At 41.6% G+C, this 23,617-nt stretch overlaps 1 protein-coding gene and 1 pseudogene across 3 annotated transcripts; one reads left to right on the top strand and one right to left on the bottom strand.

The window, feature by feature from the left end:
- Positions 1-2,430: 2,430 nt before the first annotated feature.
- Positions 2,431-11,840, bottom strand: LOC110504529 (serine/threonine-protein phosphatase 2A catalytic subunit alpha isoform). Of its 3 annotated transcripts, XM_036970038.1 has the most exons (7): positions 11,271-11,753; positions 9,934-10,143; positions 8,771-8,944; positions 7,259-7,348; positions 5,325-5,486; positions 4,233-4,351; positions 2,431-3,976 (listed from the first exon to the last, which is right to left on the bottom strand). In XM_036970038.1, exons 1-7 carry the CDS (start codon positions 11,370-11,372, stop codon positions 3,904-3,906), a joined length of 930 nt encoding a protein of 309 aa, XP_036825933.1. In that variant the 5' UTR covers positions 11,373-11,753; the 3' UTR covers positions 2,431-3,903. The 3 variants fall into 3 exon arrangements, with proteins under 3 accessions (XP_036825933.1, XP_036825934.1, XP_036825935.1); XM_036970039.1 differs by lacking the exons at positions 2,431-3,976; positions 4,233-4,351 and adding an exon at positions 4,652-4,738 and having other exon boundaries at positions 11,271-11,840; XM_036970040.1 differs by lacking the exons at positions 2,431-3,976; positions 4,233-4,351 and adding an exon at positions 4,823-4,867 and having other exon boundaries at positions 11,271-11,783.
- A 425-nt stretch (positions 11,841-12,265) lies between these two features.
- Positions 12,266-16,480, top strand: LOC110504532 (annotated as a pseudogene).
- Positions 16,481-23,617: the final 7,137 nt, after the last annotated feature.

The raw sequence follows: 23,617 nt of genomic DNA, 5'->3' as shown, positions 1-23,617 counted from the left end.
ATAGATGACAATAATACAATATAACTTTGAAAGTCCATTCGCCTTTTTCCCTTCGAATTGTTTAGGCCTGTCTCCATAAACTTGCTTTAGAGAATATCAGAAGCAGAATCACTGCGTTAAACACATCATCAATAGCCTTCCTATATTTGAAGCCATGTAAAAGTGCACTGATTACACGAGACGGTGGCTTGCTCCTTCGTAGAAGAGAAAACATTACAAAGCCAACAAAAAAAAGCTCTCAGGCTGCGTTTACACAGGTAGCCCATTTCTGATATTTGTTCCACAAATTGGTATTTTGACCAATCACATCAGATCATTTCACATCAGCTCTTTTCAGAGAGCTGATCTTGATTGGTCAAAATACAAACGAGTGGAAAAAAATGATCAAAGTTGGGCTGCCTGTCTAAACGCATCCTTATACGGCCCATAACGGTCTGATACGGTATGCTAGAGTGCATGGTAGCTTATATAACTTGGCTTGTAAGTGAAATTGCCATGAATGTTTCACTTTTGGATCGGAAAATGGGAGGGCGGGGGGGTAATGTTCAACTTCAAGGGCAGCGGGAGGAAAGCTGGTTTTCCAATAGTCAGCTCTTTTAACTCATAGCTAATGGATTGTGCAGTTGTAAATCAGTTGTAGGCTGCTGTACACTGGGCCTTCGATTTTACAAAATACAAATGAAATGGAACCATAGAGAAACATGAACGAACATGATCAATCATATGTAAAATGCCCTCTAATAAACCTATCCACATTGTAATGTAGCCACCCGATCTTTACAGCCATTCAAATTTTAGGCCTATCTCCTGGAGATTGGACTATAGTGTAAAGGTAGTGCAACAAAAAAACAGTTCAAGAATTTAAGGACTTTACTGCCATCTAGCGGTCCGTTTTGGGAGTACGTGTGACTCATTCTCACTCAGAAGTAGAACAAAGCATCCGCTGGTTAGTCATTTGTAATAGAGCCTCAGAGTGGAGGTGTCATGATAACCATAAACCTAGCGGCCAAACAGGGAAATTAGAATTTTAGAAACACTTAAAATAAGGGCTGCGTTGGCTTATCCTGGCGTCCCGTTTTGATAACCGTATAAATCTCTCTCGGACAGGGTGACTTTTATCAGTATATTCGGCTGTATGTACTCTCAGATTCGAAAATGCTAATTAGCATGAAAGTAGACATCATGCAAGACTACAAATCCCTGCACATCATCTCTAGCTGACATCTTTGTTAACAGGTATTGTGCCAATTTAAAACTTACACATGACAGTTCAGAATTGTCCATTTAAGGAAATGTAGCCAATTTATTAATGACTAAATTTAGCTAACATTAGAATCCAGAGATTATTGCCTTTGCCTCGATTCGCAGTCTCATCCAGATCATCATGGTATTTGTAGTTCTTTATGATAGCCACATTAGCGTTTCATTTGTTGAGGGGTAAATACAGGCGAATATATTGATATTTGTTGATAAGTCACCTTGTCCTACAGAGATTTACACAGTTATCAAAACATCACCCCAGGGTAAGCCTAAATGTAACGCAGCCCTTATTTGAGGTGATTCTAAAATCCCCTATGGGAAACATGAATGGTGGAAAAACAATTGGAACCATTTCCTTGTTTGAATGCTAGGTTTGATGTGTATTATGACTCGTACTCTATGGAAGTGACATTACATGCTGACCAGATCTTTCGCGCACGTGTGTCCACCTCACGTGCATGTTGATTTTGTCCACCCACACCAGACGCGATCAGGACACGCAGGTTGAAATATCAAAACGAACTCTGAACCAACTATATTAATTTGAGGACAGGTCAAAAAGCAGTAAACATTTGATTTATTAATACAAGGATAAAAGGGTCAACTGAGTTTGTTTCTAGTAATCTCTCCTCCTTCAGGGTTCTTCTTTGGACTTTATATGGCGGTTGGCAACCAAATGTAAGATGCATTACCACCACCGATTGGACTGGAGTGTGGACAACCGAGATCCCAGTTGTCTTGAAAGCACAATTATACAAATTAGTGCAAAAATGTATGGAACATCACAGGGCAGACAATTTTGAATACACATGTATTCTCTTCCCCTGCATTCCTAGGGACTCCTAAGTGGCATAGTGGTGTAGGACACCGCATCGCAGTGCAAGAGGTGTCACTGCCGAACCTGGTTCATAATGCAGGCTGTATCACATCCAGCCGTGATTGTGAGTCCAATAGGGCGGCGCACAAATTGGCCCAGCGTCGTCTAGGTTTGGCCGGAGTAGGCCATCATTGTAAATGAGAATTTGTTCTTAACTGATCTGCCTAGTTAAAAAAAAAAACAAGGGATCCAGGGACAACTTCTGAGAGTCGAAGGTCACATTTTTAGCCATGCAGAAGATAGATCAAAAAGAATGCCTGTAAATTGGGAAATAACACCACACAGGACAAAGCAAAGGAGCAACTTCAATCTTTATTGTATAGCAGAGATGTATCTATACTAAACAACAAATATAAAGGCAACATGCAACAATTTAAGATTTTGCTGAGTTACAGTTCATATAAGGAAATCAGTCAATTGAAATAATGAATTAGGCCCTAATCTATGGATTTCACAACTGTTCAGGGATGTAGCCATGATTGGACCTGCGAGGGCATAGGTCCACCCACTTGGGAGCCAGGCTCAGCCTATCAGGATGTTTTCCCCACAAAAAGGGATTTATTACAGACAGAAATACTCCTCAGCACCCCTCCCTCTGACAATCCCGCAGGTGAAGAAGCCGGATGTGGAGGTCCTGGACTGGCGTGGTTTACAAGGCCGGTAGGACGTACCGCCAAATTCTCTGAGGCAGCTTACGGCAGAGAAGTGGACATTCCTGCATTCATCATGCCAATTGCACACTCACTCAAAACTTGAGACATCTGTGGCATTGTGTAATGACATAACTGTGGCTGTTTGTCCCCAGCACAAAGTGCATCTGTAATGATAATGCTGTTTAATATGCCACACCTGTCAGGTGGATGGATTATCTCAACCATGGACAAAATGAGCACAACATTTTTGAGAAAAGGTTTTTGTGCGGTATGGAACATTTCTGGGATATTTTATTTCAGCTCATGAAACATGGGACCAGCACTTTACATGTTGCGTTTATATTTTTGTTCAGTGTATAACAAGGGATATCATTTTGTACAGGTATTCCTAACCGAAACAGATGTCAGTCACAGTGACAGGTGAGTGACAGAAAAACTATTTTCTGGGGGTGAAATATAAAACAGAATGCTGTAGTTTGTCAGTGTCATGTGATAAAAAATTAAATAAAAAAAGTGCAAACAAAATAATTAAATTCCACCCAACCCTGAAAACAGTAATTTAAATTCACACACAAAAAAAAAAAAGCCATTGAATTTCTGTTTGAAACAATGTCACAACATATCATGTTTACCACAACCGTCCAGTTTGAGGCCATGCCGAGTTTAGTTCTGGCAAACCATTCGATATCTTAATTACGCTCCTAACACATGGGTTACATTTAAGCATTAATCTCAGCAGATGCATTCATTTTACCTGACAAAACCAGCAGGTACTGTGAGACTGGCTCCTTCCAAAATGGCACCCTTTTAGCTATATATACTGTAGTCTGTATAATGAAGAATCCTTTTCAGAGACATAAATACAACATGCAGAGAGAGAGTAGGAAGTGGACTGTGGTGGGTGTAGGCTGTGTGGTCTTCTTTAAAGTTGAATCAGAATCCCCCCCCCCCCCTCCCTCACCATTTTTTGCATTGTGAAATTATGGCACACTTTTTGGTCCATGGATGTTGAATTTGTCATAACTCTACCGATGGTCGGTTGCTCCCTTTTCCCCCACCTCCTCCTTCACGTTGACTAAGAAGATTCTACAGCTTTACACGCGTGGCGATCTTTTACAGGAAGTAGTCAGGAGTACGGCGGGTCACATGGGGCTCTCCTCTGCGAGGGGCGGGGTCAAACTGAAGGCTGGACCGGAAACAAAGACATCAGATATAAATGTGACTATGACGCCTTGGAGCCATTTTTAGATCTAAATTAGAAGGTTTGTTCTATTTCAAGACAAGGAAGCTTCCTAAGTAATTTATATACTCATGACAATTTCCAATGTTTAGAGTTTTACAATAAAGCTACAAGTAAAAGCATTTTTAACTGGGATTTTATTCTGAAGTGAATTCGTACATTTTTTTTCTTTAAGTAAACACATTTTGAAGTGAATACTTACAAGGAGTACTTGAGTGTGTCATCCAGCTCCATGATGGCGGCCTGGTTTCCACAGCGATAGCAGTAATTGGGTGCACTGAAGATAGTCACCACGTTACGGTCATGGCACCAGTTATAACCCTGTCAAAACAAACCCAGTAAACCAGAGGTACATCATGTCACCAGTTATAACCCTGTTATAAACCAGTTATAACCCTGTCAAAACAAACCCAGTAAACCAGAGGTACATCACGGCACCAGTTATAACCCTGTCAAAACAAACACTCAGTAAACAGAGGTACATCATGTCACCAGTTATAACCCTGTCAAAACAAACACTCAGTAAACCAGAGGTACATCATGTCACCAGTTATAACCCTGTTATAAACCAGTTATAACCCTGTCAAAACAAACCCAGTAAACCAGAGGTACATCATGTCACCAGTTATAACCCTGTTATAAACCAGTTATAACCCTGTCAAAACAAACCCAGTAAACCAGAGGTACATCATGGCACCAGTTATAACCCTGTCAAAACAAACCCAGTAAACCAGAGGTACATCATGTCACCAGTTATAACCCTGTCAAAAACAAACCCAGTAAACCAGAGGTACATCATGTCACCAGTTATAACCCTGTTATAAACCAGTTATAACCCTGTCAAAACAAACCCAGTAAACCTAGGAACAAGACACAAAGTACAAGTCTTGCTAAACTAACACATTACATCATGCAAACAGGACAAAGTAAACATGTTGGTTAAAATATATATATATATATATATATATATGAGTTACTCTTGTCATTTTAGTGTTTTAAGTCTTTGGCTTGTAGTGTGATTTTGCTGTATATATATATATATATAACATTTGCAGTATTTAAAAAAAGGCTGGACAAAACAGTTATGCTGTGTATCTTTGTGAACGCACGGCTTGATAAATGACCTTGCACTGAAGGGATTGAGTACATTGTCACATTTCATTATGAAGAAACAGGAGAATACCAGAACACTGGTTTGTCTGTTTAAACGTAGCAGTGACTCTGACCACGGCCCATCCTCATCAGGCCAACTGGTGTACATCAAGTCCTTAGAGGATGAAACAAGCCAATGTACCTCCATGACCAGCTGGTGAGCTCTGGAGACCAGGGTGAGTCCGTTAGCATGGTTGAAGGTCTCTGAGATGTCCTGTCCAAAGGTGTAGCCGGCACCGCGGGGAGAGATGCCCCAGCCGCCACGGTCATCGGGGTCTGACCACAGCAGGTCACACATCGGACCCTGGGGGAGGGAGACAGTGGCCATGTTATTAAATTCAACAATACTGTGAACACTACATTATGTAAATAAGGTGGCCATATTGGAGAGGTCAGGCTACAACACTTAACCCACGTCAGCGTCACCGCAGGATGTGATGTCATCGAAGGCGTTTTTGTCTGTGCATATTACAACGGAGATGAGTAGTGACTGGTTGGACGGTTGACAGATTAACCCTCTGATATACAAGTTTGCGGACGACACAACAGTGGTAGGCTTGATTACCAACAACGACGAGACGGCCTACAGGGAGGAGGTGAGGGCCCTCGGAGTGTGGTGTCAGGAAAACAACCTCACACTCAACGTCAACAAAACTAAGGAGATGATTGTGGACTTCAGGAAACAGCAGAGGGAACACCCCCCTATCCACATCGATGGAACAGTAGTGGAGAGGGTAGCAAGTTTTAAGTTCCTTGGCATACACATCACAGACAAACTGAATTGGTCCACTCACACAGACAGCATCGTGAAGAAGGCGCAGCAGCGCCTCTTCAACCTCAGGAGGCTGAAGAAATTCGGCTTGTCACCAAAAGCACTCACAAACTTCTACAGATGCACAATCGAGAGCATCCTGGCGGGCTGTATCACCGCCTGGTATGGCAACTGCACCGCCCTCAACCGTAAGGCTCTCCAGAGGGTAGTGAGGTCTGCACAACGCATCACCGGGGGCAAACTACCTGCCCTCCAGGACACCTACACCACCCGATGTCACAGGAAGGCCATAAAGATCATCAAGGACATCAACCACCCGAGCCACTGCCTGTTCACCCCGCTATCATCCAGAAGGCGAGGTCAGTACAGGTGCATCAAAGCTGGGACCGAGAGACTGAAAAACAGCTTCTATCTCAAGGCCATCAGACTGTTAAACAGCCACCACTAACACTGAGTGGCTGCTGCCAACACACTGACACTGACTCAACTCCAGCCACTTTAATAATGGGAATTGATGGGAAATGATGTAAATATATCACTAGCCACTTTAAACAATGCTACCTTATATAAATGTTACTTACCCTACATTATTCATCTCATACGCATACGGATATACTGTACTCTATAGCATCGACGGTATCCTTATGTAATACATGTATCACTAGCCACTTTATACTATATACTATATATATATATATATACTTTATACTATACTATGCCACTTTGTTTACATACTCATTACATCTCATTTGTACATACTGTACCCGATACCATCTACTGTATCTTGCCTATGCTGCTCTGTACCATCACTCATTCATATATCCTTATGTACATATTCTTTATCCCCTTACACTGTGTACAAGACAGTAGTTTTGGAATTGTTAGTTAGATTACTTGTTATTACTGCATTGTCGGAACTAGAAGCACAAGCATTTCGCTACACTCGCATTAACATCTGCTAACCATGTGTATGTGACAAATAAAATTTGATTTGATTTGATTTGGTCAGGGCTTACAGACTCCAGTGGATCAATACCCACACTAGCATACTGTGACACGCTAAACAACTGGAGACGCTTCACTCAACATGAACAAAACAGGGATCTCCTGGCCAGAGGCAAAAGACCTCACACAGAAGTGAGCGAGGTGGAGAGCATGGTGGACGCCCCTGTGCTCCCAATGGGGACCAAGAGGTTAAAGTGAAGTGAGTCAATACTATGAAACAACATATTGGGCATGTATTCTAACTAGCATGGTAGTATGAAGATCGGACGTCGATTCTAGGAACGTGGAAGTGAGCTGACCTCATGAGGAACTTCCTGTAAGCGATCCAGCGCTCTGATGTGTTCCAGTGTGTCTATAGAGGGGGACAGTCCACCGTGGAGACAGAAGATCTGCAGAGGAACAACAAGTCAGGACATTTCCATCTAAAACATGGTGTAATTGGTAGAACAAAGCAATAATTTAGCTTTACATTTCCAGCTAACATCTTGGCCAGGTCGCAGTTGTAAATGAGAACTCGTTCTCAACTAGCCTACCTGGTTTGAATAAAGGTGTTCTCAACTGGCCTACCTGGTTAAATAAAGGTGTTTCTCAACTGGCCTACCTGGTTAAATAAAGGTGTTCTCAACTGGCCTACCTGGTTAAATAAAGGTGTTCTCAACTAGCCTACCTGGTTAAATAAAGGTGTTCTCAACTAGCCTACCTGGTTAAATAAAGGTGAAATAAATAATGAAATACAAAATAAATGTTACTGTTAAAAACTAAATCAGTAACAGACGCACGTGAACATTGTGTCGGGTTGTAAATGTAACAATGACTTTAAAAAACCTGTACTGTACAGCACATGGCTGCTAAATTGAATGGTTATGTAATAACATATAGTGGGAAAGAGTCCACTGCCACTACCTCGCTTTTCAATTGAGGAGCAAACTGAAGGAGGAGATTCAGCAACACGCGTGAGGACAACAGAGTTCAATTTAAAAAATGTTTTTTATTTTTATTTAAAAAAGTAAAAAAAAGTAGAACCAACACGTTTCGGCTTCTGGCCTTCGTCATCGTTTTGATGAAGGTCAAAAGTCGAAAAGGCGTTGGTTCTACTTTTTGCAAAAAATAAGCTTTTTTAAAAAAAATGTATTTATTGAATTCTGCTGTCCTCCCACGTGTTGCTGAATCTCCTCTCTCCTTCATAAGTGATACTAATAACACAGGAGTTTTATATAGAACTCTTCCAAGGACCCAAACCAAGACACTTGTGTAATACTTCCACTAATGAGTAAATATGTGATACATTAAAGCTGCAACATAACTTCTTGGGCGACCCGACCTGAATTCACATAGAAACTTGAGTTATAGATCTCATTGACACCAAGTCTAAGAAGTGGTAGATCTGTTCTATGTGCTCAATTTCTACGCTTCCTGTTCTTAAGTTTCGCTTTAGTGTCTTTTACTACTGAACAGCCGGGATTGGGAGTCACATAGGACGGCGCACAATTGGCCCAGCGTCGTCCGGGTTTGGCTGTCATTGTAAATAATAATTTGTTCCTAACTGACTTGCCTAGTTAAATAAAGGTTAAATACATTTTTTTTTTGAACTTTAGTTTTGTACACCAGCATCAAACAGCTGAAAATAAAATATTTTGGGTTATGTAAAATATATTTCACAGTGGATTAGATGGTACACTGATTCTCTACACAATGACTGCTGGTTTTGTCAAATAAACTGAAATTAGGCAAAAAAAATACTATAATTTTAGCAACCAGGAAATGACAAGCGCTATTTCTGCGTAATGCACCTTTAACAACTAATATCTCACCTGGTTATCTACCAGGGCAGTGAGGGGCAGGTAGTCAAATAAGTCTGTGAAGTACTTCCAGACGTTGGCGTTTCCGTATTTCCTTAAACACTCGTCGTAGAAGCCGTACACCTGGGTAATCTGTCTGCTCTCGTGGTTCCCTCGGAGGATGGTGATTCGCTCACGGTACCTCACCTGAAAAACTAGAATTATTAACACCTCTCTGGATGGGACAACAAGTGCATAACACACATTACATTCACAGCGACTGCACATTCTGTTTTAGAGTCAACCAGAGATGGTTTAAGGTTGATAATGACATTTACAGTAGCAGCAATACATCTATTCCTGTGTTATATCAGTAGGCTGTCCTGTCCTCCATGTAAACCTACTGACCTCCTCTACTCGTTTGAGTAGTCACTCAATTAACCCACGTCACCTAAAAATGGTTAGATCGGTAAGTTAGCCTAGCCAGCTATCTAAACTTGCAATAATCACGGTAGAATTACCGACGGGTAAAATTGCTATATCTTCTCTCCACCCAATGGCAAAATGTGTAGAATTTCAGCAAACTTAATTTAAAACGGCAACATTTTCTCTACACGTATAGTGGAGAATTGCAGGAAATGTCTCTCCATTGTCAAGAGAGGAGCCGTGGAAAAGTTTTGCTCGCAACATGTTACTTAGGGTCTCTGAAAGGCTAGGGCCGGCTCTGACCGCATGTGTGGCTATGGATGTGGGTATATGCAGACCTGCAAACCAATGCTTGCCTGGCTACCCAAACGCTATGCCCACGGATGAGAGGTTTCCTGTGCAATGGGTCAGAGTACCTCTACAACGATTTCTAGAACGGACAAAACATTCTAACTGTTCTAATTGGTCCCAGAAACCGATGGGTTGGGCCAGAACACAAGTGGGTAAAGTGGAGGTTTGAAAATGTATCATTGGTTTTGCAACTCTGATTGGTTAGAGATGATCCAATCGCTGATTACTTAGTTTTATACAACACTTCTCATTTTGACCTCACCACAAGCGATTTTAATTATGGCAGCGAAATAATTCAGTTTGAGTCGTCAGGCAAGGCCACAGCGGCCCCTCGTGATGAAATTAGATTTATTTTTTTGGGGGGGGGGGCACCCTCATTAAAATTGCACATCCCTGCTCTAAAACATTTGGCTGTTTACCTTGAGAGATACCAGGAGGCTGACTGTCTCTACAGAGTAGTAGCCCCTGTCCACATAGTCTCCCATGAAGAGGTAGTTGGTGTCAGGAGACTTCCCTCCGATTTTAAACAGCTCCACCAAGTCATGGAACTGTCCGTGGACATCTCCGCACACGGTGACCGGACATCTCACCTCCTGCACATTAGACTCCTTCGTCAGGATCTCTTTGGCCTGGAAAGGAGGAGGCGAGAAAAGAGTTTGGGTTTAGGGATTTAGTTAGAGGATGGGTGAAATCTGGGATACAGAGCGAGAGTTCGGATGTTATTTCTTGTTTAAGTATTTAACCCCTACAGATTCGGTGACCCCCCCCCCTCGGGACGGTTGAGCTAACGTGTGCTAATGTGAAAATTTCCCAGGACATAGACATATCCGACATGGGCAGAAAGCTTAAATTCTTGTTAATCTAAATTGCACTCTCCAATTTACAGTAACTCTTACAGTGAAATAATGCCATGCTATTGTTTGAGGAGAGTGCACAGTTAAACTTGAAAATGTATCAATAAACCAATATGGCACATTTGGGCAGAATTGATTCAACATTTTGAAGAGAAATGCAATGGTTCATTGGATCAGTATAAAATTAGGCACATACACTGCTCCCATCTAGTGGCCAAAATGTAAATTGCGCCAAAACTGGAATAAATACATTGTGGCTTTTCTCTTGCATTTGAAAAGATGGAACAAAACACGCATGTTTTTTTCTTTGTATTATCTTTTACCAGATCTAATGTTATATTCTCCTATATTATTTTCACATTTCCACAAACTTCAAAGTGTTTCCTTTCAAATGGTATCAAGAATATGCATATCATTGCTTTAAGGTTTTGAGCTACAGGCAGTTAGATTTGTGTATGTCATTTTAGGACGAAAATTAAAAATCAGAGTCCGATCCTTAGCTTTAGTAGCTGATACCCAAGCGGCACACTTTTTAATTAAACTGCAACGAGCCAGAGCGAAATGTAAGAACAGCAAGGATATCAAACTGACATTTCCAAAAACATTCATAAAAAATATAATCAATACTCCTTAAATCCTGCAAGTAAACTACGGTACTGCCAATGTATGTCTGACAACTCCAAAGTGAATGCAATGGCAATATGCAGCCCCGCCGCCATTTTCAGAATAATGTAGCTAGCCTGAGCATACAACAGTCGGTGGAGAAATGTACCGTGCTCGGACCAATGATCAAATTAAAACAGTTGTTTAACAGTTAGCTAATGCTCGCTGTCTAACATAGCCGGCAAACTAGCTTAGCTAAGGGCTTGCAAGATCACACACATTAAATAGGCTAAAATTACCTTCTCGCAAAGGGCTTTCACTTGGTTTTCCGAGAGCTGCTTGCATTCGCCGAGTTGCTCAATCCACCCATCCAATTCCTTAGTGAATGACTTGTCGTCCATGTCTGGTTATATTTCAGCTAGCTAGTTAGGTTGAAAACCTATTGAAAACTAGTTTAGCTAATTCGTTCTCGTCATTCGCACTCGTTTTGCTTTCGTCGAAAATGAATACACGATCTTGCTAGGTTACCGACTCTGTTTTAAATTGGTTCAAACCATCGGCACTAGCTAACTACTTGTTAAAAATAAGCGATGCATGTACCTCAAGCTTATGTTAATATGAAAAAGCTAAAGAAATGCGTGGTGCAGTTGCAGAAAACTGGCTCTGTATGAAATTCCGTGGACCCAACCCAGCTTCTTTCCCGAGCGACAATCAATGAGGGAGTTCTATTACACTGATCCGGGCAACGTTATCGGGAGGAGCGCCCATCTCAAATCGAACTGTAATATGCGCCGCTTTGTCATGTTGCCAGAATCGTCCAGAAACATTTATTTATATTTTCCATAAAATAAATGTTTGAATTCTCAAACTAGGATTGGAAAGCTTTTTTATCACCTTTGCATGTGGAAACATAGAATCCTACTCATCACATTTATTTAACAAGGCAAGTTAGTTAAGACTTATTTTACAATGAAGGTCTTCACCGCCTAACCCGAACTACGCTGGGCAAATAGTGCGCCGCTCTAATGGTATTCCCGCTCACGACCGGCTGTGACACACCCCGGGATCGAACCCCACTGAGATGCAGTGCCTTAGACCGCTGCGCCACGAGTAATTAATTTCGTTACTTTTGTTTTGAGCCGACTTCTCACTCGGCCAGAGCTGTGCACCTACCTGGCTCACGTTCGTGAGGCAGCACAGTTCTAGAACTATGCATTCACTTTTCACCCAATTAAAATTTCTCCCATCGGAGTAACCCAAGTCAGATAAACGAACCACCCTGGTCTTGCTGCGTTTACTTGGCCGATGGACTTCACTGGCCCCCTTAATCTGGGCTTTTCTGCCACCGTGTGGTTACGAATGGGAACTAAATTGTGGTCTCGGTATCAAAATAATAAACCTATCAAAATAAATCCCATGAATATTGTGGAAAATAGTGTAAATAGATATACTGCTAATCAAATGCATAGGACTACTGTGCATTCACAGTGAATAAATACAATGGACTGGCTGGATTCAAGAACAACTATACAGAATTTGAGGCGGCTCATCAGGTTTATGACACACGCATGCGCATTGAGTTTTATCCCAGACAGCAGTAGGAGATCATGGTTTGTGCAATAATGAATCCTTGGGACATCCCAACCCTGACGTTAGCTTATTGAAGTTGACATTTAAAATGGTTAAGGTAAGGTTTAAGGTAAGTGTATGGGTTAAGGTTTATGGTATGGACGTCCCAAGGATTCCATATACCACTAACCATGAGAAAATGGCAGCAACATTGAGGCATGGATGACATCAGGTAAGACATTAAGTATTTAACATTTATTTTCTGTTGTAAAATAACATAGTTAGCTGAACCTCTTCACCTAAACCCTAGGTACATAGGCACTGAGTGCAGTTCGCGTCCACGATTACTTGTGTTTTGACCAGTCATTGGTTTTGATAGACGTGTCTGATACAATGTAGCAGTACGAAAATGAATTGAATGAATGATGACGCTTGATGGGAAGTCACTCTGAAAATATAGTTTACTAACCTATCAATTACTTCAAACTGTAAGAAGTTAAGCTACCCTTAAGAAAAAATATAGTTTACTGCAATAAGTAACTTTGAAAAAGTAGTTCACTGCATCCAAACAACTAAGTAAAAAGGGATCATATCTAAATCTAAAATGTCATTGACTACAAATTGCAAGAACGTGTCGCTCAGGAGTCGGATGTTTACACAATGTGTATTTTAGCCTATTTAAAAACGACAACATTGTCACTGATGCCAGTGCTGTTCCTGAAACCCCCCCCCCCGAAACCCCCCCCCGACAGAATTCTCCCCTCTACATTTCACTGATCTTAGAAGCAGAAAGCCTTGCTGAAATGAAACGCAGCCTAGCGTGATTATTGACAGCTGCCTTGAAAAACACAAATAAAACATGCGTTCTGCTTCTAAGATCAGTAAAATGTAGGCTAAACTGACAACGCAGTGAAAGAGCAGAAATCTCAACTACCAAGCAAGTCGCAGCAATGAAGAATTGAGTGTGTGCGCGTTCGAAGGGGTGTGAGAATTCTGGCAGAGGAGAGATTTTCGGCACAACACCAGAAAAAAATGAATCTCTTGCCTACTTCACCCATATTTGATTTGATTTTAGCAAAAAAAGTAGTGTGTAGTTCTAGTAGTTAGCTACACCGTTACATTGCAAAAAAAAAAGTAATTAACTACTGAAAACACTACCAAGATTTGAATTTGGTTCAACTACCACCAAGCTACTGCAAAATGTAGTTAAATTACTAGTTGAACTACTTGTAGTTCACTACTCGCCCACACTGGTAACAACCAACACTTCTACAGTTACTGGGTTTCTACACCTAGTTTCTCACTTGCTGTCACTGGAAGCTAAATCAACGGCAGTTTTATCCAAGCAATGCTCTCTCTCTCTTCTCGCAGGTCCGTCAGGTCAGCACTTCGCTGACCAGGCAGGTTTCTGGTCACGGCAAGCAAAGCAGGACATACAAGCTACTGGAAGGGCTCAACATTCCACAACAACTATGCAATGATGACTGACGACTTCAGAACGATATTATCAAACACAGGCGTCTATAGTCTAAAGATGTAGCCGTCACAGTCAAAAATAGGCAAAATATCTCAATATAATCCTGAAACTTCTAATGGGTGCAATGATTTACCCTCTCTGCAGCCTGTTTATGCCTCCCATCCAGGTGTATGGAGTTGAGGGTCGCTATGCCTATGCTCTCTTTTCAGCAGCCAGCCAGCAGGGCAGACCGGAGCAAGTGGAGAAGGAGCTGATGACAGTATTTGTAAGTCAGTCCCATTAATTTACAACACACACATGGGAACCCCTGACTGTCATCTGTCCCATGAACCTGGATGCCTTTCTCTTTCAGACGACCTGGTTTCAGACCTGGTATCCAGCTACTGCCCCATAGCTATACCAAACAGGCTTTATTTCTGTTTCTCCAGGCCCTAGTCAAGGACCCCAAGTTATCTGGCATCATGGTGAACCCCCATGTTAAACGCAGTATCAAAGAGCACACCTTCACTGATGTCATGACCATCATCATCATCATCAACGTCCTCAGTGGGTAGCCAGCCTTATGTCACCTGTCTCGACAGACGGGTGAAAGAAAGATGGTGTTGCAAAAGTTGTGTGTAATAACCGCGTAATGTGTAATAGTTGTCTTGTGTGTTGTTTATGTGCCTGTGTCTGAGGGCCCTGATGTAGCCCTGACATGAATTGCCCTAAGTAGTGTTGTGGAAATTCTACACAGGGACACTCAAAGTCAATCTTAAATGAATCATTGTTTATTAACAGCAAGCTGGAGAGGTTCCAACGAAACTCAATGCACCATGTACACATGTCGATCAGGAGCTCCACCGGGTCAGTCCCGTTAGTTCTCTTATATACAGACAAGTTATATTTGCATGATTTAGCTCATTCATCATTCATAATTAATTCATCACTAACATTTGGTTCATGCATGTGACAGACCAATACCTCATGAGGCTTCTTCTCTCCAAGTTGAGACCTTGAAACTGAGATATCCTTTCGCTCTGGGCGTACTGCCAAATTGCAGATACTGATAGTGAGGATTCGTTCAATCAGTCACTTGCATGAACACAAAAATAGGTTATTAGTTAAGCACAAACATAAAATGTTCCATCACAGGAGATAACTACATTTTTATTGAATTGAATATCTTTACTTTCATTCCTCAGATGTTATGGCTGATAACGACCGTCTGACGCTGACCTCTGACATCATCTCAGCCTTCAGCAAGATGATGAGTGCTCACCGTGGAGAGGTCCTCTGTACTGTCACCACCACACAGGTAGGAACTGACACACACACACACACACACACATTCCATCATTACACATATTTAATCTAATCCCAGATCAGCCAACTCAAGATGTACATTAATCCACACTAAAATGTAATTGTCATGTTGTTTACATTTAAGGAATTTAATAGTTTTCAGATTAATTATTTTCATTTATTTGACATTTTCCTTATCCTGTGTATCTTTCACAGCCTCTGGATGCTGCCATCCTCAAAGACCTGAGAGTTGCTCTGAATGGCTTCCTGGCAAGAGATGCTCAAGCTGGAGACTAAGGTAGGAACTAGGAACTCACAGAGGAGGCTAATGAATAGCTCATACTGAATAGACATAACAAGCCACAGTGGATGAAAGAATAATGGAATCAGTGTCCACCTACAGAATCGGAAACGTTGACATTTTAGGCTTACGTTTCCATTACCCCTGATTAAAATCGTCACTATAAAGTCTGCGAAATAAAGAGATGAATATAGTGATTATGAGCTGGTTTGTACATGCTGCTACATGTCTGAATGTCTTTTCTGTTCTCTCTCTGCCCAGTCGGACCCCTCCATCCTGGGTGGAATGACAGTCAGCATCAGGGACAAGTATGTGGACATGTCTACTGAGACCAATATCCATAAACTGACCAAGATCAGTAGGGAGACCTAAGAATTGGCTTGCGTCCCAAATGGCACCCTATTCCCTATGTAGTGCACTATGTTTGACCAGGGCCCTATGTAGAGCAGGTAGCCTAGCGGTTAAGGGTGTTGGGCCAATATCGGAAAGGTCTCTGGTTCGAATCCCCGAGCTGAATAGGTGATCAATCTGTCAATGTGCCCTTAAGCAATGGACGTAACCCTAACTGCACTTGCTCTGGATAAGAGTGTCTGCTAAATGTTCAAAATGTAAATGTCTGAGACCAGGCTGAGGGAATAGGGTGCCATTTGGGATTTTTTTTTTTTTTTACATTTATGCATAATCAACTGGAACTAAGTCCTATGGACTCAATAGGGAATGAATGGGTAGTGGAACAATGTTCATGGGAAATGTTTATGTACAGAGCATTCGGAGAGTATTCAGACCCCTTGACTTTTTCCACATTTTGTTACGTTACAGTCTTATTCTATTCACAATATCCCATAATGACAAAGCAAAAAACAGTTTTTTAGACTTTTTTGCAAATGTATTAAAAATACAAAACAAAAACCTTATTTACATAAGTATTCAGACCCTTTGTTATGAGACTCAATTGAGATCAGGTGCACCCTTTTTCCATTGATCGTCCTTGAGATGTTTCTATAACTTGATTGGAGTCCAACTGTGGTAAATTCAATTGATTGGACATGATTTGGAAAGGCTATATAAGGTCCCACAGTTGACAGTGCAGGTCAGAGCAAAAACCAAGCCATGAGGTAGAAGGATTGTCTGTACAGCTCCGAGACAGGATTGTGTCGAGGGACAGATCTGGGTCCTTGGTCAGGGAGCTGACCAAGGACCCAATGGTCACTCTGATAGAACTCCAGAGTTCCTCTGTGGAGATCAATCAATCAAATGTATTTATAGAGCCCTTCTTACATCAGCTGATGTCACAAAGTGCTGTACAGAAACCCAGCCTAAAACCCCGAACAGCCAGCAATGCAGGTGTAGAAGCATGGGAGAACCTCCCAGAAGGAAAACCATCTCTGCAGCACTCCACCAATCAGGCCTTTATGGTAGAGTGGCCAGACAGTAGCCACTCCTCAGTAGCCACTCCTCAGTAAAAGGCCAATAATGATCTCTTTGGACTCAATGCCAAGCGTCACGTCTGGAGGAAACCTGGCACCATCCCTACTGTGAAGCATGGTGGTGGCAGCATCATGCTGTGGGGCTGTTTTTCAGCGGCAGGAACTGGGAGACTAGTCAGGATCGAGGGAAAGATGAACGGAGCACAGAGAGAGATCCTTGATGACACCTGATCCAGAGCGCTCAGGACCTCATATTGGGGCGAAGGTTCACCTTCCAACAGGACAATGACCCTAAGCACATAGCCAAGACAACGCAGGAGTGGCTTCGGGACAAGTCTTTGAATGTCCTTGAGTGGACCAGCCAGAGCCCGGACTTGAACCCGATAAAACATCTCTGGAGAGACCTGAAAATAGCTGTGCAGCAACACTCCCCATGCAACCTGGCAGAGCTTGAGAGGATCTGCGGAGAAGAATGGGAGAAACTCCCGAAATATAGGTGTGCCAAGCTTGTAGCATCATACCTAAGAAGACTTGAGGCTGTAATCGCTGCCAAAGTTGCTTCAACAAAGTACTGAGTAAGTGGTCTGAATACTTATGTAAATGTGATACTTAAGTTTTTTATCTTTAAAACATTTGCAAAACTTTCTAAAAACCTGTTTTTGCTTTGTCATTATGGGGTATTGTGATGTCATTATGGGGTATTGTGATGTCACTATGGGGTATTGTGATGTCATTATTGGATGTTGTGTGTAGATTGAAGAGGGGAAATAACAATTGAATCAATTTCAGAGTAAGTCTGTAACGTAACAAAATGTGGGAAAAGTCAAGGGGTCTGAATACTTTCCGAATGCACTGTATATTATTCCTTGCCACCTTTGATCTTAACAGTACAAATGATTACATTAAAGCCAGTCTTTCTGTTGTCATGTTCATATTAAATATGATGTATTATAAACATCGCTGGATTTGTTTGCTTGTTTGGTGTTGATTTGCAAAGCCAGAGTGAGGCAAGTTGAATTGTAGCCTCGTAAAGCCAGAGTGAGGCAAGTTGAATTGTAGCCTCGTAAAGCAAGAGTGAGGCAAGTTGAATTGTAGCCTCGTAAAGCCAGAGCGGTCGCATACAAATGTTTAGCGACGTTATTGTGAAATGCTTGTGTTCCTAGCTCCAACAGTGCAGTAGTATCTAACACACACATTTAAAAGTAAAATAATGGAATTAAGAAATGAATAAATATTTAGAAGAGCAATGTCGAAGTCCAGATATCCAAAAGTTATTTCCGTTTGTATGTAATAATGCTAAGAACATTCTGGGCTAATAACGTGAGAAATAACGTAAAAAATATAAAATACTTCAAAGTTGCTTAGGAGCCTGAAACAAGGCAGCCATGTCTATCAGCACCATCTTGACTTCTTGTATTTTTGTATTTTAATTTAACTAGGCAAGTCAGTTAAGAACAAATTCTTATTTACAATGACGGCCTACCAAAAGGCAACAAGAGGCCTCCTACAGGGGCTGGGATTAAAAAATTAAATATAGGTCAAAACACACATCACGACAAGACAGACACCTCAACACTGCATAAAGAGAGAACTAAGACAAAAACAACAGCATTGCAGCAAAACATGACAACAACATGGCAGCAGCTCAACATGGTAGCAGCACAACATGGTAGCAGCACAAAACATGGTACAAACATTATTGGACACAGACAACAGCACAAAGGGCAAGAAGGTAGAGACAACAATACATCACACAAAGCAGTTACAACTGTCAGTAAGAGTGTCCATGACTGAGTCTTTGAATGAAGAGATGGTGATACGGAGTCCAGTTTGAGTGTTTGTTGCATCTCGTACCATTCGCTAGCTGCAGCGAACTGAAAAGTAGAGTGACTCAGGGATGTGTGTGCTTTGGGGACCTTTAACAGAATGTGAATGGCAGTATGTGGAGGATGAGGGCTACAGTAGGTATCTCAGATAAGGGGAAGTGAGGCCTAAGAGGGTTTTATAAATAAGTATCAACCAATGGGTCTTGCGATAAGTATACAGAGATGACCAGTTCACAGAAGAGTATAGAATGCAGTGATTTGTCCTATAAGGAACATTGCTGGCAAATCTGATGGCTGAAGGATAAATAACTTCTAGCCGCTCGAGAGCAACCTTACCTGCCGATCTATAAATTACATCTCTGTAATCTAGCATGGGTAGGATGGTCATCTGAATCAGGGTTAGTTTGGCAGCTGGGGTGAAAGATGAGCGATTACGATAGAAGAAACCAAGTCTAGATTTAACTTTAGCCTGCAGCTTTGATACTGTATGTGCTGAGAGAAGGACAGTGTACCGTCTAGCCAAGTACTTGTATGAGGTGACTACCTCAAGCTCTAAACCCTCAAAGGTAGTAATCACACTGGTGGAGAGAGTGACATTCTTCTTACCAAACCACATGACCATTCTTTTGGAGGTTGTCATGGCAATTTCCTGTATTACCAAATGAGGAGAGTTACAAACCACACACCAGTCAGAGTTATACTTAAACTTCATCTTTAATAATAATTAAGCTTTGCATTTGACTTTCAACAATTCACTATCTCTAATGAATAGATGAGAGTGTCAACATAATGGCATCTGAGATCTTTTATAGCAAAGATCTCAACTTACATGACGAACCACAGATCTCAGGAACTCTTCACAAAGGGCCTTTTACTTGAGAGAGGAGTATCCCATAGCCAGATAGCATTAGCTATAAATTATCGTTCAGAGGTTCTAATCTCGTTCTTGGTACTTCATAGTACCAAAACATTACCTCATCCAAGGCATAACTCAATTGTCAACTCTATATACTCCCATCTCAAGTAAACCCCCTCTTCTCCCCACTCCTGGACAAGCTCACTGAGGGGAGTGACTTGCACACAGACATTGTGGAGCCAAGAGATAATTGGTTCCCCCTTAATCACGCCATCCCTTCACATGGTTTAACAGATACACAATAATGACAAATATCTCACATAAGCATTATTATGTAAATAAAACATCTTATTTATCTATGTTACCCAACTCATTCTGATTCATTCTCCACAAGGTGTTCAGAACAAGGTTAAGGGTAGAGAAAGCTTGTTGGACACTAAGAAAGCTTTGTTGTAGAGCATTTAACACAAAATCCAGGGAGGAGCCAGCTGAGTTTAAGACTGTATCATCTGCATATAAATAGATCAGAGAGCTTCCTACTGTCTGCATAGAATTGGATGAGCAAGCTTCCTACTGCCTGAGCTATACTGTTGAGCATGGGGCCTAGGATCGAGCTTTAGGGTACTCCCTTGGTGACAGGCAGTCACTGAGATAGCAGATGTTCTGACTTTATGCACTGCACTCTTTGAGAGAGGTAGATAACAAACCAGGCCAAAGACCCCTCAGAGACACCAATACTCCTTAGCCGGCCCACAAGAATGGAATGGTCTACTGTATCAAAAGCTTTGGCCAAGTTATTAAAAATAGCAGCGTAACATTGCTTAGATTCAATGGCAATGGTGACATCATTTAGGACCTTTAAGGTTGCAGTGACATCCATAACCTGAGCGGAAACCAGATTGCATACCAGAGAGAATACTACAGACATCAAGAAAGCCAATCAGTTGATTACTGACACGTTTTCCCAACACTTTTGATAAACAGCGCAAAATAGAAATAGGCCCATAACAGTTAGGATCAGCTTGATCACCCCCTTTAAAGAAAGGACCCACCGTGGCTGCCTTCCAAGCAATTGGAACCTCCCCAGAGAGGAGAGACAGGTTAAAAAGGTCAGAGATAGGCTTAGCGATGATGGGGGCAGCAACCTTAAAGAAGAAAAGGTCTAAACCATCTGACCCTGATGTTTTTTTGGGGTCAAGTTTCAGGAGCTCCTTTAGCACCTCGGACTCGGGTGACTGCCTGCAGGGAGATACTTTGTAACTGGGCAGGAGAAAAGAGGGAGGAGCATTGGGGCTAGTCGCATTAGAAGGGGTGGGAGATGAGGAAATGTTGGATGGGCAATGAGGCATGGCGGAGTCAAATAGGAATCCTGACTTAATGAAGTAGTGATTAAAGAGCTCAGCCATGTGCTTCTTGTCAGTAACAACCACATCAACATTAAGGGACATGGGCGGCTGTGAGGAGGAGGGTTTATTCTCCAGGTCTTTAACCGTTTTCCAGAACTTCTTGGTGTTAGACTCACAGAGAGAGATCTGCTAACTTTAACTGACTTTGGCCTTCTGGATAGCCTGAGTGCACATATTTTTAATTTGCCTGAACGAGAGCCAGTATGCATGTGCCGAGCCTTTCGCCTAATGCAATTCTTGAGGTGATGTAACTCTGCTAGATCACGGTCGAACCAGGGGCTGAACCTGTTTTTAAGTCTCATTTTCTTTATGGGTGCGTGTTTGCTAACGATACCACTGAAAATATCAAAAAAGAAGGACCAAGCGTCTTTGACAGAGGGGATCAAGATGATTCTATAACAATTTACAGAGGCCAGTTCATGATGGAAGTCTTGCTCATTGACGTTTTTTAGCAAGCGTCTATGACAAATCAGAACAGGTCATTGCACTGAGCAGCCATTACGAACACACGCTGTAAAACAGTGATCACTAAGGCAATTACAGAAAACACCAGACCGATACCTATCAGGATTATCTGTGAGGACAACATCAAGAAGAGTAGCCTTTTCTGGGTGTTTGGAGTCATACCTTGTGGGATTGGTAATAATCTGAGAAAGATTTAGGGAGTCCCATTGCTTTAGGACTTGGTCAGGTGGTTTAATTATGTCCCAGTTTAGGTCACCTAGCAGGACAAATTCAGACTTAGTGTAAGGGGCCAGGAGAGAGTTTAGGGCAGGTAGTGTATAGGCCAGTGCTGATGGAGGACGATAGCACCAGCAACAGTCAACAGAGAGCTATTTGAAAGTTTAATGCTTAAAACCAGCAAATCAAAATTGTTTGGGGACAGACTTGGTGGAGACAACTGAGCACTGAAGGTGATCCTTGGTAAAGATTGCCACTCCACCACCTTTGGAAGATCTGTCTTACTGAAAAAGGTTATAACTAGAAAGGTTAACATCAGTGTTCAAAACACTCTTCCTTAACCACGTCTCAGTAATTACATTTTTTATTTAACCTTTATTTAACTAGGCAAGTCAGTTAAGAACACATTGTTTTTTACAATGACGGCCTAGGAACAGTGGGTTCGCTGCCTTGTTCAGGGGCAGAACAGCTTGGGTATTCAATCTGCCAACCTTTCGGTTACTGGCCCGAAATTGGAACTGTGAACCCACACTTTCAATTGATACATTTTAGGTAATAAACTTCTAGTGTTAACGTGCAGAAAACCCAGGCTTTTACGATAGCAGAAATCAGTGCAGTAGACATCAGTGCACAAGTCAGAATTGGGGTTAGCAACAGTAGATGGGCCAGGGTGTACTTGCACATTTCCAGATATCATCAGCAGTAATACAATCCCTGCACGGCAGAGGACAGGGAGAGCTCTGCAGTGCTGATTATTTATGACATTTGAATGTGCATCAGATGGCAACAAGATCATATTGTACAGGAATTTCATCCGGTAACATGACTACAAAGCCGGCGAGAGGTGGTTAGAATAGGATGGGAAGTCTGTGTAACCAATAGAGAGTCAGAGTCCCGAGTGTGGGAACAAACATAGTCTGTTCCACGGTTGGGTAAACAAGCAAGTACAGAGTCAACAAAGCACGCAGGAGTCATGAGACAAATAGAATAAAGCACAAGAAAAAAATATAATGACTTGGGGCTAGCCATTCTAAGTTCAAAGGTCACCCACCGCAAACAAGATATCTTGACAGGGTAGCACTCTATGAGTCCAGTAGGCTGTAAAAGTCTGAGATAAAATCAACAAATAGTAGGTCTATACTAGTATATTAAAGTGTTTCTGAGTAAACTTACATAATAAACTTCACAAGTTAATTAGCCTTAAATTAGCCGTTAAAATTATGATCAGTCCAAATGTATGATACTTCACAGGAAAAACGTATCTGAGTTCTGTAAATTGGATTGCTTTCCCACTAACGTCCGGTCAATTTTAGTTAGATTACACGGTTTAGTAGATTAAGCAAGTTTTTCATCCTGTACTTTAATCATTGTTATGCTACCACCTACTGAATGTACAGTGTTCATAAACCTCTGTTTCTAAAGGGTTCCATTAGTTACCACAGCCACAAAGTAAACATTGCCGTTATCGTAATAATTCATGAAAACACAAATTAGCTTTTTGGTCTTAATATAAGGTTGGGGTTAGGCATAAAGTTAGCAATGTGGTTAATGTTAAGCAATGTGGTTAACATTTTAAGAAGATAAATTGTAGAAATAGGCGGGGTTTATGACTGTGGCTGTGGTAACTCGTGACAACCGTTGCTTCAACATCTGCGTCCATTTCCTGGACACAATGTCCACGATTTCAAAACCAGGATTACGAACGAAATGCACAATATTCTATATTTTTGATAGCATTATGGCAGGATTACATGTTTTTTTTGTATTATTATTATTATTGTGAATGACTTTATAGGGCTACGTTTCCTTGAAGTCCCGT

The sequence above is a fragment of the Oncorhynchus mykiss genome, chromosome 31 (assembly GCF_013265735.2).
Source record: "Oncorhynchus mykiss isolate Arlee chromosome 31, USDA_OmykA_1.1, whole genome shotgun sequence".
NCBI lineage: Eukaryota > Metazoa > Chordata > Actinopteri > Salmoniformes > Salmonidae > Oncorhynchus > Oncorhynchus mykiss.
This window is presented reverse-complemented; position numbering and strand designations above follow the sequence as displayed.

Bases quoted from the DNA above. Each gene is read 5' to 3' on its own strand.
- LOC110504529 (XM_036970038.1), bottom strand. From the start codon at position 11,372: ATGGACGACAAGTCATTCACTAAGGAATTGGATGGGTGGATTGAGCAA. The intron at 10,144-11,270 runs GTAATTTTAGCC...CCTCCTTTCCAG, and splicing joins TGAAAGCCCTTTGCGAGAAG to GCCAAAGAGATCCTGACGAA. The intron at 8,945-9,933 runs GTAAACAGCCAA...CTAGTTTTTCAG, and splicing joins GCCTCCTGGTATCTCTCAAG to GTGAGGTACCGTGAGCGAAT.